The sequence below is a fragment of the Ranitomeya variabilis genome, chromosome 5, assembly GCF_051348905.1.
Source record: "Ranitomeya variabilis isolate aRanVar5 chromosome 5, aRanVar5.hap1, whole genome shotgun sequence".
NCBI classification, from domain to species: Eukaryota; Metazoa; Chordata; class Amphibia; order Anura; family Dendrobatidae; genus Ranitomeya; species Ranitomeya variabilis.
Genome location: NC_135236.1, coordinates 410,195,298 through 410,211,806, shown reverse-complemented (window position 1 = coordinate 410,211,806; position 16,509 = coordinate 410,195,298). Strand labels below are relative to the sequence as shown.

The 16,509-nt window shown below is 45.4% G+C and overlaps 1 protein-coding gene across 2 annotated transcripts in view; it reads left to right on the top strand.

Moving 5' to 3' along the window:
* Positions 1 to 15,559, top strand: part of NR2C1 (nuclear receptor subfamily 2 group C member 1) — a 75,159-nt gene extending 59,600 nt beyond the window's left edge. The window contains exons 13-15 of one of the 2 annotated variants that reach the window (XM_077265143.1): positions 8,619 to 8,756; positions 12,988 to 13,093; positions 14,194 to 15,559. In XM_077265143.1, coding sequence (XP_077121258.1) covers positions 8,619 to 8,756; positions 12,988 to 13,093; positions 14,194 to 14,368 — 419 coding nt within the window. In that variant the 3' untranslated portion in view covers positions 14,369 to 15,559. The remainder of the gene's footprint in view (positions 1 to 8,618; positions 8,757 to 12,987; positions 13,094 to 14,193) is intronic. The other variant, XM_077265144.1, reaches the window with a different exon arrangement.
* The last annotated feature ends 950 nt before the right edge of the window (positions 15,560 to 16,509 follow it).

Below are 16,509 nucleotides of genomic sequence, written 5' to 3'. Positions count from 1 at the left end.
TCAGTGTTCTCGATCACATTTTCACCAGTTTGGTGAGTATGCCGGTTATTACCAGTTTAATCAGTTTTATAAAATGGAGGTTTCTGAAGCTTCTCCTTCCTATCAGTTAGTGAAAACTGGAATAAATCACAGTGTATCAAATGTTTTTTCAGACCCATAGACCCATGTTGGCGAGTTTAAACTGTGATTCGGATAAAGCTCAAACATGTCTCCATATTTTGGCACAGACCACTCAGTCTACAAAAATACACAGACAGCTCCATAGTCTATAATAGGCACGGGTTCTCTCTGTGAAAAACTAATGTCTGTATGAGAACTTATAATGAAAAGATTAAAACTAGTTAGTTTTGTGCATATTACCAGTTCTGACTGTTCCTGTTTCTAACTTGATGTGTAAGATCATAAAATGTTTTGCAGACACATCACAACAGAGAAGGTTTTGTGAGGCTTTTTTCCTATGCCTCACTGGGGGACACAGGACCATGGGTGTTATGCTGCTTGCCACTAGGAGGACACTAAGTAAACACATAAAAAACTAACTCCTCCTCTCTGGCCAGTAATGACCCAGTTCTTGCTTAGTGTCCTTAGGAGGCACTTGGGTCTGTTTCAGACCCCAACGCTTTTTTATTTTCTTTTTTCTTTTTCTATTTTTTACTTAACGGAGTGAAGGGGGCGACGGATTCATTTTAGGGTCTGCTCTCCCCCGAAACATCAACAGGCGAGATCGCAGAGTATACCTCCCCGTAACCTCTCCTGCGACGAATGGGGCACGCCTAAAGCTTCCTCAGGGCAACGGTTCCTTCATGGTCCCGATCTCCCCATTCCTGTATCACGGCGAGCACATTATTATTATTTATTTTTATAGCACCATTAATTTCATGGTGCTGTACATGTGAAAAGGGGTTACATACAGGGTTATAGATAACATTAACAGTAAACAAATTTACAGTGACAGACTGATACAGAGGGGAGAGGACCCTGTCCTTGCGGACTTACATTCTTTGGGATAATGGGGAAGAGACAGGAGGTCGGTGTGCTGCAGCACTGGTGGTGGTGAGGCGGCAGCTCGGGTGGTTGGTGGGGCGACAGCTTGGGTGGTTGGTGGTGACGCGGCAGCTTGGGTGGTTGGTGACATGGCGGCAGCTCGGGTGGTTGGTGAGGCGGCAGAATGATTATTGCAGGCTGTAGGCTTTCCTGAAGAGATGGGTTTTCAGGTTCCGTCTGAAGGATCCGAGTGTGGTGGATAATCGGACGTGTTGAGGCGTGGAATTCCAGAGGATGGGGGATATTCGGGAGAAATCTTGGAGGCGGTTGTGTGAGGAACGAATAAGTGTGGAGGAGAGTAGGAGGTCTTGGGAGGATCGAAGATTAAGTGAAGGAAGATAGTGGGAGATTAGTTCAGAGATATAGGGAGGGGACAGGTTGTGGATGGCCCCCTTCATGTTCCTTTCCGGGGCCACGACACAGATGGACTACTAATGGCGTCACCGTCTTGGACGCAGAACGCACAGCAGGCCCACCAATGGCGTCAGTAGCCCCACTATTGCGGAGGATACTCTCCATCTCCCGCTCAGGGAGGATGGATTGAGCACTTACCCTCAACATCCAGGGCGCACAGCAGCGGCACAGCCTCCGTGAGTATGCACCTGCGCTCCTGCCGTATCGCGTCTCCCTGCTATGGAGGCTGCGGGTCCTGGTCCCGGGGGAGAGTAGCCGCTGGCTTGCTGCCAGCGGTGGTCGGCCGGCGCATATTCGCTGAACGGGAGGCGTCGCTCGTTACGTTATTTTCAGCTTCGCCCATCGCCGGCAGGACCCAGGAGATTTTGTCCCCGGCTTTCTGCCGGACTAGGCCCATTTTCTTGGCACCGCCCACCGCCAGAGTTCCGCCCACGCTCCTGGCGCTTCTCGGCCTGAACGAGAGGCGCCACTGGTAATCTCAGAGGACATATTGTCTGCCAGCATCTGCGGGGGACATCACAGACTCTCCTGGCGGTCTTCTTTCTGTGGGCTCCCCATTCTTTACAGAAGCGCCGAGACTAGCCGTTTCTTCCCTGGGGACACAGGCACAGGACCGTGGGTAAGCTGCTTCAACCTCTAGAAGAAAGCTTAACCCCTTCTCTGCACTCATAGCCCTGCTATTGCAATTTATTGGAGAGAATAGACATACACTATGTCTCAATCTAAGGAGGCAAAACGGAGTAATAAAAAAGTGTTTTTACTTCATGTGCCACTTGCAATTCTACTTTGCCACGTGCCCACAATACACCTTTGTGCACGAATTGTGACCCGGCCTGTGCGCAGCTGCCTTCCGCCACCACCTTCAATGTCTCCACCGAACCCGCCGAGCCTAAGCCTCCTGAGTGTGCCGCTTCCTTGTCGCGATCTATGGATTCCCTGGCTAAGGCATTAGACTCTCTCCGGGGATCCTCACTAAGTCAGAATATCCCCCAGTTGACCGTGGTGGAATCTGGCGACGGTACGGAGCCGTCCGTCCACAGGGGGCGTACTAGGTCACGGGAGGCTCGGGGTTCCAGGAAAAGGACCCATGTTTCAACCACCCCCCCACCCCCCCTCGTACACGCTCGAGCTTCGGCATATGTGAGCTGAACCTCTCGCTCCCCTTCCCCCGAGGGTCGCAGCGCCCTTGATTCGGAATACGAGTCGGAGGAATCCCTAACCCAAGACTCATCGATCGGTCAGGAGACGCTTAACTCCCTTATTGAGGCAGTCAACAAGACGCTGATGGTGGACAAGGACTCCGTATCCACTCAGGAACATTTTGTGTCTTTTAAAAAGACTAAACGCGTCTAAAAGATATTTGCTAATCATCCTGAGTTTAAGGACATTGTCCACAAACACAGGGAACACCCAGATAAGCGATTTACGGTTCACAAGGCTACTGAATTCAAATATCCTTTCATCACCGACCTAATGAAGGAGCTGCGCTCTCCTTCTGTGGACTCTGCCGTATCGCGGCTCGCATCCAAAACAATCTGTCTTTGTCCGACGGTTCATCAGTCAAAAACCCTACTGACCGTCAAATTGACTACCTGGCTCGCTCAGTCTTTGAGGCCTCAGGAGCAGCACTCCTTCCATCTTTCGCCGCTACCTGGGTGGCTAAGGCAATGGTGGCCTGGGAAGAGGTGTTAACCTCTACCGTCCATAACCGTAATCTTCCCCCGGAAGTGGCCAGACTTAACGCTTCCATAGATGCGGCTAATTTCAAACAGCCGCAAACGCAGTCTCCATCAGGAGGGCCCTGTGGCTCCCAGATTGGCGAGCAGATTCTGCTTCTAAAAAGTCATTGACTTCTTTGCCTTACCAAGCTGGTCATTTATTTGGAGAGAAACTAGACCAAATCATTTCTGACGCTACCGGAGGGAAGAGTAAATTTCTTCCTCAGCAAAAACCTACCCGTCCTTTTCATAATCAACAACAGTCTCGGTTCAGGCCCTTTCGTAACAACTCGTTGGTCCTCCTCATCCTTTTCTGGTTCAGAACGTACTCCGCGGGGAGACAGAAACTCCCAGGTCTCATACAGACCTAACCGTTCCTGGAAACCCAGACCGAGGCTATAAGGGATCCAGATCCCTTAGACCTTCTGCGCAATGACTTGTCGAAATGTCTGGCGGACACCGACACCGTAGGCGGTTGCTTACTTCCGTTCCGTCAAGCTTGGCTTTAGGTCATTCACGACGAGTGGGTCAGAGAGCTCGTGTCCTCCGGATGCAAGATCGAGGATTCTTTCCCCCCCCCCCCCCTCCTTTCCCCACACGTTTCTTCCAGTCCTGTAACCCCAAGGTTTTCTTCAGTCCATACAGGCACTTCGACGAGACGGTGTCATTATTCCGGTCCCTCAAGACCAAAGGTTCAGGGGGTTCTACTCTAACCTATTCGTGGTCCCAAAGAAGGACGGTACTCTACGGCCTATACTGGACCTAAAGCTGCTAAACAAGTTCGTAAGGGTTCGAAACTTCAGGATGGACTCGCTCCGTTCTGTTGTCGCGTCCCTGGAAAAAGGAGAGTTCCTAGCATCCATAGACGTCAAGGATGCTTATCTTCACATTCCGATTTTTCCCTCTCATCAGCAGTTCCTACGCTTCGCATTCCGGGACGAGCACTTCCAGTTTGTGGCCTTGCCCTTCGGCCCAGCCACCGCCCCCAGAGTTTTCAGCAAGGTCATGGCAGCTGTCATGGCCATTGTTCACGCTCGGGAGGTGGTAGTTCTTCCATTTCTGGACGACCTATTGATCAAGGGTCCGTCCCATTCAGCCTGCGAGGAGTCTGTAAGTATCACCGTGGATACACTTTCTCGCCTGGGCTGGAAAATCAACTTCGAGAAGTCATCTCCAGTGCCGGCTCAGCAAATTTCCTTCTTGGGCATGATCCTGGACTCTTCCCGCGGGTTGGTCATTCTCCCTCCAGAGAAGGTCTTGTCCTTACAACAGGGAGCATGCAGTCTTTCCCGCCCAGTCTCTCACTCCATTCGTTTCACTATGCGCATCCTTGGGAAAATGGTTGCAGTGATGGAAGCCGTTCCGTTCGTGCAGTTCCATCGCCGTCCCTTGCAACATGCGCTGCTGTTGGCCTGGGACAGGAGCCCGTTCTCACTCTACCGCCGCTTCCGCCTGTCCCCACAGGTCAGGCAGACCCTCAGGTGGTGGACCCTGAAAGCTTCTCTGAGCCACGGGAAGTCCTTCCACCCAGTGCGCTGGTTAGTGGTGACCACCGATGCCAGCCTTTTTGGCTGGGGCGCAGTTTTCAACCACCACACGGCACAGGGTCGTTGGTCCACATGAGAGTCGCGTCTCCCAATCAATATCTTGGAAATTCGAGCGATCAGAATTGCCTTACACAGTTTTCACAACTTTCTCGCAGGTCATCCCATCAGGATCCAATCTGACAACACCACAGCGGTGGCGTACATCAACCATCAAGGGGGAACCCGCAGCGGGGTGGCCATGCACGAAGTCAGTCACATCCTACGTTGGGCTAAGACCAACCATTTGCTTATCTCGGCGATCCACATACCAGATGTGGAGAATTGGGCGGCGGATTTCCTCAGATGCCAAGGTCTTGCCTCGGGCGAGTAGTCTCTCCATCCGGAAGTCTTCCAGCAGATTTGCCATCGCTGGGGAACTCTGGATGTGGAACTCATGGCCTCAAGGCTAAACCACCAGTTTCCCCAGTTCATTGCTCGATCTCTCGATCCACGCGCTATCGGAGCAGATGCTTTGGTTCTGTCGTGGCATCGGTTCCGGCTTCCGTACATCTTTCCTCCTCTTCCCCTGCTCCCGAGGGTTATCAAGAAGATCAGGGCGGAGGGGATACCGGTGATCCTTGTCGCGCCGGACTGGCCGCGCCGAGCATGGTATGCGGAACTCGTCCAAATGGTCGCCGACGTCCCCTGGAGGCTTCCAGATGGCATAGACCTCTCTCAGGGCCAGATTTACCACCAGAACACCGGGGCCCTGTGTTTGACAGCGTGGCCATTGAATCCTGGATTTTAGCTCAAGCCAGATTCTCTCCAGGGGTGTCTTCTACCATGATTAGTGCTAGAAAACCTGCATCCATGCGCATTTATCATCGCACCTGGCGCATTTTCTTCTCATAGTGCAATGCCCACGGACGTTCTCCTCTGGTGTTTTCCATTCCGTCCATCCTGGAGTTCCTCCAATCAGGTTTAGAGTCAGGCCTCGCCCTAAGCTCGCTCAAGGGACAAGTGTCCGCATTGTCAGTCCTATTCCAATGAAAAATTGCTTCCAGACTACAGGTTCAGACGTTCTTTCAAGGAGGCTCCCGGGTGGCTCCTCCCTATGAAATGCCTTTAGCGCCATGGGATCTGAACTTGGTTCTTGGAGTTCTTCAAGAGGCTCCTTTCGAACCATTGCAGGACATCTCGCTAACCTTTCTTTCATGGAAAGTGGTCTTTCTAATGACAATTACGTCAATCTCCTGCTGACCCCCTTTTCTGATTTTTCATCCAGACAAGGCAGTTTTGAGGACTTCCCCCTCTTTCCTGCCTAAAGTTGTTTCCTCTTTTCACCTCAATGAGGAGATTGTCTTGCCTTCTTTCTGTCCGGAACCGACCCATCGTATCGAGAAAGCTCCTCATACTCTTGATGTAGTTTGGGCTCTTCGGCGGTACATTTCTTGGACGGCTCCCTTCCATAAGTCGGACGTCCTCTTCGTGCTTCTGGAGGGACATAGGAAAGGTCTAGCCGCCTCAAAAGCCACTCTAGCCAAGTGGATTTGCTCGACTATTCAGGAATCCTACCGCGTCAGGAACACTCCTGTCCCAGCAGGGATTAAGGCGCATTTGACTCGGTCAGTGGGCGCCTCTTGGGCCTTTCGGCACCAGGCGTCAGCACACAGGTTTGCAAAGCTGCGACTTGGTCCAGTCTGCATACTTTTACGAAGCACTATCACATTCATACCCAATCTTTGGCACACGCTGCCCTTGGCAGGCGCATTCTGCAGACGGTGGTACCTCAGTAAGCCAGTGGTACATGGGGTTTTAGCAGTTCAATTGCTCCCCACCCAGGGACTGCTTTAGGACGTCCCGTGGTCCTTTGTCCCCCAATGAGGAGTAGGAGAAAAGGAGATTTTTGTGTACTCACCATAAAATCTTTTTCTCTGAGCCAATCATTGGGGGACACAGCACCCACCCTGTTAGCCTTTTGGTTTTTTGTTTGTTCTTTGGTTTTGACATAGTCTATTTGTCTTGTTTTTTTTATACTCCTACTGCTTTGCTGCCGAACTGGGTCATTACTGGCCAGAGAGGGGGTGTATACTGCAGAGGAGGAGTTAGTTTTTTATGTGTTTACTTAGTGTCCTCCTAGTGGCAAGCAGCATAACACCCATGGTCCTGTGTCCCCCAATGATTGGCTCGGAGAAAAAGATTTTACGGTGAGTACACAAAAATCTCCTTTTTTGTGGTGACCACAGGAGTTGCCTGCATGTAAAAATAGTATTCATGTAATGGTTTGGTGGCTGATGGTAGTTCTTGTACGGCGGTGGATATAAGGATGGCATAGAAATAGATCCTAGGTCCGCTTACTGCTGCTGCTACCCCTACTGTCCACCTTGTTGCTCCTCAACTTTCATGTTAATTGTCTTTTACTTTCCATTTGCCAGCCCCCCGATTTTTTTTGTTTGTTTGTTGTTTTTTTTTTTTTTTTTTTTTTGTTTTTTAATCAAACAGTAACTTTTATTTAGGATTGTTATGACAAAGTGCCAAGCAGTACAATATAAGTTAAAGTTAATACAATCAATACAAAGGGATACCAAAAATGAGTGTCAAGCATTTTTACCTTTCAGTTTGAAAAAATTAAATATAATGGCTATGAAGCAAAAATTAATAATAAATGATAATAAGGGTACAAAGAGACAAAAATATAGAACTCAGAAGAAGAAATTGAGTTCAGATTATTAAGTAGGTTAACATGGCAAAGGCCAAGAGTACAGTAGTTGTTTGTGTATAAATGTAGAAAACCCACTGAAATATAAATGGGGGGTTGACATGACGATATATGTAAAGCTCCAGCGGACCATAATATTTTATTTGTTTCCCTTAGAATCAGTGCCTTAAATGTGGCCAGGCAACCGATTTTGGAGGGTTTGCAACCCTATATCCCAGATTTTCTGGTATCGTTGCTGGTGCAACGACTTCTTACAGGGTAGCATGGCATTAACTAGTGATATCCATTCAGATCTAGCCGGGATTGAGTTGACAACCATTTCCTTACTGCTTTTACATAATAAAGAGATTTTAGCAAAAAATAAGCGTACAACTAGAATTGCAATCTTCCAAATTTAGACACAAGAAATTTTTTTTGGGCACAGCCAGACCAAAGATCCCAGTATATCATTTAAAAATATCACTTGTTCCCAAAAGCTTAGGATCTAAGAGCAACCTTAGATGAAAGAAGGTGTTGGAGGCAGTGTGGAACATTGGGCACTCGTCCACCTGGGAGGTGGTATAATATGCCTTGTGCCGAATAAGTATTTGCGCACATCTCTTGTTATGGTTTGAGGAAACTAATTTAGTAGAGGCTACTGCCCCTTCCAAACCTATTGACTCTCCGAGTCTGATCAACTAGTGTCTCTTTCAGCTGAACATGAGCAGTGTGTAAAGGTGGGCACACACGTGAAACTTTCTAGTGTGGGTGCTGGTGTCCCTACTTTTCTACAACGCAGATGTTTCATCTTTTTGTCCTCAGAAGTTCTGGCCAGTTGAAAGGGTTATTCCTTGCTCATCCTTTTCTTGACTAGTAGAGGTGAAGCTATGAAAACTGTTGAGAGCCGCAAAGCTGTTTCCATAAATCCTGTAGATATGAGAAGATGGCTAAGGAAATCCACTAGTCATAAATATACTGTCCATTTACCAGAAAGTACTGCTAAAATGTACATCATTGTGTGAGAAGTTACTTTTATGGTGCCCAATTAAAAACTAAGGTACCCCAAGTGAAACCATATAAATTGGAAGGGACAATGCAGGTACATGAAACCCATTGTGTCTTAGCATGTCTGCTGTTTTCTCACTCCATAGCACCTGTTGAGTTGTTCTTAGTAGCAGGAGTTTACAATGAACAGAATGGTGTGATCTCTTCTCACAGACAAGCTATCTGGGGATAAATTGAAGTTGGTGATGGACCACATCTTTAAACTTCAAGACTTCTGCACTAGTATGGTTAAACTTGGACTTGATGGTTACGAGTATGCCTACCTGAAAGCAATTGTCCTATTTAGTCCAGGTACGTGATTTTAAAAATATGTAATAACATAGTTTGGTTATCAAAATTATTGAGAGCGATGTGACATGATGCTTAAATCAGGTTCTGTATTAATGTTTTTTCTTTATTTTCATCACATTAACACTGGCTACTAAGCATAATACTGGACTTATAATTCCCTTTGTGTACACTGTACAAATGACTTTTCAGCAGTCTCACACAGACAGTAGAACAGTGAAAGGTAACAGAAGATTACACAGGATCTCCCTTTTCCATAGGTGATAGTCACAGCTCACCTTCTCTCCTTCCCTTCACAATGATATAAACTCATTCTTTATAAATTCATTTAGCTTAAAAATCTGATTTAAGCAATAAGTTATTGTATAATGACACATTGTTCTAAGATGCATTAAAGGCAATCTTTGTAGTGTTTAGGTGTTTATAAAGCAAGTAATTACTGTGTCCATTTTATGGTAAGGCTATGTACACACTTTGCGGCGGGCTCTCCCGCAGCGGATTTGATAAATCTGCAGGGCAAAACCGCTGCGGTTATCCCTGCAGATTTATCGCGGTTTGTTCTGCGGTTTCCGCTGCGGGTTTACCCATATACTATTGATGCTGCATATGCAGCAATATGCAGCATCAATAGTAATGTTAAAAATAATAAAAATTGGTTATATACTCACCCTCTGACGTCCCGATTTCCTCGGCGCTGCACACGGCGATCCGGTTCCAAAGATGCTGTGCGAGAAGGACCTTCGTGACGTCACGGTCATGTGACCGCGACGTCATCTCAGGCCCTGCTCGCACAGCAAACCTGAGACCGGACTGCCGCGTGCAGCGCTGAGAGGTGAGTATAGCATTATTTTTTATTTTAATTCTTTTTTTTACAAACAAATATGGTTCCCAGGGCCTGGAGGAGAGTCCTCCACCCCGGGTACCATCAGCACATTATCCGCTTACTTCCCGCATCGTGGGCACAGCCCCATGTGGGAAGTTAGCGGATCAATGCTTTCCTATGGGTGCAGAATCGCAGCGATTCTGCACAAAGAAGTGACATGCTGCGGGTTGTAAACCACTGCGTTTCTGCGCGTTTTTTCCCGCAGCATGTGCACTGCGGTTTGCGGTTTCCATTGGGTTTACATGTAAATGTAAACGCTATGGAAACTGCTGCGGACCCGCAGCATCAAAATCGCCGCGGATCCGCGGTAAAAACCGCAAAATGTGAACATGGCCTAAAGATGACCATGCAGTATGATTCTCCACATCAATATGATTATGTCGATACCGAACATATCCAGTTTTTTATTTCAGTGGTGAAAAAAAAAAAAAATCAGAAGTTTGAAAAAAGAAAAAAAATTCCGAGACCCATACCATTTTTTATTTTTCGGTCGATGGAGCTCTGATAGCTTATTTTTTGCTGTGCGAGATAATGTTTTTATTAGTACTATTTTTGGATAAATATGACTTTTTGATCACATGTTACAGCATTTTTGGGGGAACTGCGGCTACTGAAAAACGTAATTTTAGTGTTTTTGATTTTTTTCTTGTTTACAGTGTTTACCAAACAGGTTAATTGTTTTTATGTTTTGATAGATCAGACTTTTCTGAACTCTGGTGCCACGTATGTGTATTTTTGTTTTTATTTTTGTTATGTTTTTATTTTCAGTAGAGGGAAGGGGGGGGGTGATTTGAATTTTTAGTTTTGTTTTTTTTTTTTTACTTTTTTCCTACTTTTTAATGATCTTGTTAGCCCCCTTAGGGGACTTGAAGATGCGATTGTCAGATTGCGTGTGCTATATGTGGCAAAGCTGAAACATTGCTGCATAAAGCAGAAATCAGACTCCTTTTGAAGGCAGGGTTTTAAAGGAGCTCTGTAATGGCAACCGCTGGGGTCAACCCCGGCTGTCATGACAATCGTCGACCCGTGATCACATCCCTGGCGCACTGATGGGCAGAGTCATTGATGCATGCAGTCGGTGCGTGTTAAACGCCGCTATCGAAAATTGACAGCGGCATTTAACAAGTTGACAATCATGCTCCACCCGCGATTGTTAGCGTCAGGTCCTGCATGAGCCCACTCCATACACCTGCTTCCGACATGCGCTATATATATACGTCGGATGTTGTAAAGGGGTTAAAAATAAATACTGTTCTGAAGCACAGTGCTCAGCAAGTAGAAGTGCTTTGCTACTACAGCGTAGAGTGTACCTTCTATTAATCCCATACACTGCTCTGAGGTTCTTCCTAAGGGCACTTAAAGAGCAGCGTACAGGCTCATAGACTGCTCATGCCCTGCTCCGAGCTCCTGCATAAATGCAGTCATAGAGTAGTGTACATACTCATTGACTTTTTTTTTTTTTTTTTTTTTGTTAAGCTGAAATATTGCTCTGAGCTCCTTCATAATGCACTTATGGAACATAGTACAGGCTCATAGACTTTCTAGTTTACCCATAAACTGCTCTGAGCTCCTGCATGATTGCACTCACAGAGCAGGGTACAGGCTCATAAACCTAATCCCATGCACCGCTCTGAGCTCCTGCATGATTGCACTCGCAGAGCAGGGTACAGGCTCATAAACCTAATCCCATGCACCGCTCTGAGCTCCTGCATGATTACACTCGCAGAGCAGGGTACAGGCTCATAAACCTAATCCCATGCATCTCTGAGCTCCTGCATGATTACACTCGCAGAGCAGTGTACAGGCTCCTATACCTAATCCCATGCACCGTTCTGAGCTCCTGCATGATTGCACTCGCGGAGTAGGGTACAGGCTCATATACCTAATCCCATGCACATCTCTGAGCTCCTGCATGATTACACTCGCAGAGCAGTGTACAGGCTCCTATACCTAATCCCATGCACCGTTCTGAGCTCCTGCATGATTGCACTCGCGGAGTAGGGTACAGGCTCATATACCTAATCCCATGCACATCTCTGAGCTCCTGCATGATTACACTCGCAGAGCAGTGTACAGGCTCATATACCTAATCCCATGCACATCTCTGAGCTCCTGCATGATTGCACTCGCGGAGTAGGGTACAGGCTCATATACCTAATCCCATGCACATCTCTGAGCTCCTGCATGATTGCACTCGCGGAGTAGGGTACAGGCTCATAAACCTAATCCCATGCACCGCTCTGAGCTCCTGCATGATTACACTCGCAGAGCAGGGTACAGGCTCATAAACCTAATCCCATGCACCGCTCTGAGCTCCTGCATGATTACACTCGCGGAGCAGGGTACAGGCTCATAAACCTAATCCCATGCACCGCTCTGAGCTCCTGCATGATTGCACTCGCGGAGTAGGGTACAGGCTCATAAACCTAATCCCATGCACCGCTCTGAGCTCCTGCATGATTACACTCGCAGAGCAGGGTACAGGCTCATAAACCTAATCCCATGCACCGCTCTGAGCTCCTGCATGATTACACTCGCAGAGCAGGGTACAGGCTCATAGACTTTTTATTGAGCCCATACACCGCACTGAGAGTTTGCTCAGGCATGTGCCCCACACTTTTGCCTGCTGAGCAGCACTCTTAAAATCTTTTTTTGAGTGATCAATGGGAATTGCAGACCTAGGACACTCCTAGATCTACTGCCTACATTCCCCTTGAGAAAGCATTAGAGCGAAACACATGTTGGGCAGTCGTGGCAATACTCAAGGTCTGTTGATCTAATCGCGGGTAAGCGGTGAATTTATTTAATTTTGCCTAAATGGACTAGTCGGTTTTAATGATATTTATCTGGACTATATATTTATTGGGAATTTGACCAGTAGTATCCGTTTGGCATTGCGCAACAACTATTAGTATACCCGTGGCCAGACCTGACTCACCTGCTCCTTTATATACACTTGATTTATCTTCATTTTTGAATCCTCAAGCATGCATCATTTATTGTATCGTTCATGCTAATAAAAAAATATATATATTTTTTGTCTAATAAAATAGCATTGAATGTTTGTATTCACATGTAGGTTTTATTATGTAGTAATCCACCTCCTATAAACCGAATATTAATGGGGAGACTAATATTGACATGTCTGTAGCTACTATAACTACGATTTAATGTTTTTTGAATATTTGTTTGGACACTCCTAGATCTGTAGGACATGTCTGTTTGCTAGTCACCAGCAGGTCTACAGTATGAGGACCTAAACCAGTCTTTATCTCCCAGCTTTCTGATTAGACTAATACTACATTTCATTTCTGCAATTTATATAAAATTGTGCATGAAATCTATTTACAGATCACCCTGGATTAGAAAATGCATCTAACATTGTAAAACTTCAAGAAAAAGCCTATATGGAATTTCAAGACTATGTGACGAAAACATACCCTGATGATACTTATCGGTGAGATGTTTTTATATGTGTCTTCTGACCAGCCATAACATTAAAACTAATGACAAAGTGAATATCATTGATTACTTTAATGACAATGGCAATCATTAAGGGGTGGGATATATTATTCAGCTAGTAAATAATCATTTTTCACACATCAACTTCAAGAACAATAAATGACCAAGTGAAAGGACCTGAGTGACTTTAACCAGGGCCAAATAGTAATGACTAAATAACTGGATCAGAGCATCTCCAAACAGTCTTGTGCAATGTTCCTGGTAGGTAGTGGTTAGTACCTACCAAATGTTATCCAAGAAAAGAACTTTGTAAACTGGAGATAGGGTCGTGGTCCTCTACGTTCATTTCTGCCAGGAAAAGCTAGATTGCCTTGCCCAGTCCCACAGAAGTGCTATTCTATCACACATTGCTTAAAAAGTTGCTGCTGATCATGATGGAAAGGTGTCAGAATACACCTGGGTCCTCTTGCTGTAGAGCTGGAGACTGCTGAAAGGGCCCATGCTGAGCCCTGAAGTGCACCAAGGAGCAATGGAAGAAAGGTGATTGGACTAATGAATTACTTTTTCTTTCAAATAATGAGGACTGAAAAGTATGCTTGCATCACTTACCTGGGCAAGAGAGGGCGCCAGGATGCACGATGGCAAGAAGGAAACCTTGTGGAGGTACCAATGTACAGTGGGAAGGAGGACCTACTTTAAGGAGTTGTCTTTTTACAGTGTTCAGCCTTGGCATCCATTTGTTAAAAAATCGCACACTGTACCACCTTGGATGCACTGGTGAGCCTCCGCCTCTAGTGTCTGACATTGGCTTCGGCACTGATGTTGCATCGATAGTGTGGCAACCAATACCAGACACTGGGAGCAGTGGCATAGACTCGCCAGAAGACACTGGGAAGCGGAGTACAGTACTTTTTTTTTTTTTGGTTCAAACTACAACCAGGGAAAACATTTACTAGAAGAGGACAAGCCCTTTAATATTAAAAAGGTCATTTTAATGTTATGGCTGATCCGTGTATGTAGAGTTTATATATAAAGATATATTTTCTGTTTGCTTCGTCTTTGGGACACATGGCTAAATAATTTTTCTGTTCTTAGGCTTTCTCGGCTCTTACTGCGGTTGCCAGCCCTGAGACTGATGAGTGCAGCAGTAATGGAGGAACTCTTTTTTGCAGGCCTAATTGGAAATGTGCAAATTGATAGTATTATTCCATACATTTTGCGTATGGAAAACACTGATTACAACAGCCAGATTGTTGGAGTCACTGTATAGCGCATATTTGAGATATGAATCAGGACTTCATTTTTCATTTTGCTATTGATTACTTTGAGAAAGAAGATGCACATGACATTGAAGGATGTGTAAATCTTTGCTCTGCAAGTATCTTTTCTGTCAATAGATTATTCGTGCCTTTTTGGCATTGTGTAAATATTAACAAATATATGTATATATAGATATAAATATATAGAAATGTTTATATTGTTGTGAATGGGCCTATGGGCTACCTAGTCAGATATACTGAAAGCAGTGCTTTTACTCTCCCCCCGAGTATCGTGTCTTGGTACACCGCAGTGTAATTTGTTAAAATGGAATCCTGTTTTTATTGTGGTCTAGTGTTGCGTGCCTTGACTGGGTGCTTACTGAGCGAACGCAGCAGGTTTGCAAGAGACATGAGCTTATTTTATACATTTAGACTGGATATTTTCAACTAGAAGCTTTTTAACTTAATTGAAAATCTTGTACATATTCTCTAAGAATCTGAGCACTAACTTAACAAAAATAATTTTCATTTCAAAGAATTTCTCCTTGTTCCTTGCATGGAATAAAAATGCATTTCATTATTGGCTTTGTGACATTAGTTGCACACAAGGTAAAGGCTCACACCAATATATTTCTGAATATTGGCAAATGAGATCAATTGTGAATGTAAGCAGCATGTTTCTGAAAAAGCTGCGTTCTACTAAGTTACAACTAGTGGTGAGCGCAAGTTCTTGTTACGAGAATTTGCCGAGGGTGCTTGGATATGCACCAAGTATCACAGGTGCTCAAGAGAGATGTTCGCTTCCCCAAGGCTGCATGTTTCACGGCTTAGACAGCTACAAAACATTCGGGAATTGCCTATGTTTGACAGTCAGTCCACACATGGTTTGTGGCGAACAGCCTCGAATGATGCGGCCCTGGGGATGTGAGCATATCACTCGAGCATCCGCTATACTCTGTGCCTACCCGAGCATTCTTGGCACTTACGTTGCACTCACCACGAATTACAAAATAATGTTTTTTATGATCTTGGAGTTTTAATTATATTTCATAGACTCTGATGTACTACAGATGTCTGGTGGTCTTTTGTTGCTTTGAGGGGTGGGTAAATAAGGGCTGGAGATGCTGAGCTCAGGCATCTGGATTTATTTTATGATTTCATACAACATTTTCATGTCAAAAGCTATTAAAATGTTGCCAGAATGTATAGAGAATGTCTGTGAGTTTTGGATTCTCCCAACCTTCTGGTGATTGACAGCTCTCTAGAGTTTTTAGAGTGTTTAAAGGTGGTGGTGTGGGAACAGGACTTAACAACTTTCTCTATTAGTCCTAACAGCATTTAAACAGATTTTTACAACTGAATATATTGATAGGAAGCTATACTCCTCAACATTGTTATTGTAACACCAAGAAAGGAAAAGTGATGGAATTCTGAAAATCATTGGATCAAGGCATGTTAATGGTATGCAAATGATGGGGGAAAAAGGAATCAACATTTTCAAAACCTCCTGTATTTATTGTAGAATATGAACACTATGCACTTGCGTGCCTTGGCATGTTATCGGTGAGGTTACCAATGGCTGTCTAAGGAATGTTCTGCCACACTAAATGCATTTGGTCATGCAAATCATCAATGTACGCTGCTGGCAGCTCCCTTTCCAATTGCTAGCCAATAATGTCCCAGATGTGCTCAAAGAGAGAAAAGTCTGGTGATATTGCAGGCCATGGTAGCACGTTTAGGCTACACAGGCTGCTCACTGTAACATGAGTAACATGTGGCCTGACATAATCATGTAGAAAAATATCTCAAGGAACACTTTGGAGAAATGGTTGTACCACTGGTTCCCCAACGAAATGGATGTAATGCCTAGCTGTTATAATCCCTGGAATGGAGACAAGAGTGGTTCAGCTACTATGCACTATGCCATTTCATAATCATGGGAATAGGACTGGTGTGATGTTTCCTCCTGAAGGCCTCGTCATGGTGTTGCCTATGTGGTTTCCAGATTAATCTCTAGTGATCATTGCTTCCAACACAAAAGCGGGACTCGTCACTGAAGAAGTTTGATCCTCCATTGTTGTCTTAGTCTACGCCACTGCTGTGAAAGGATATGATGGTGCAAGGTCAATAGAACACCTGTAAATGGATGTCT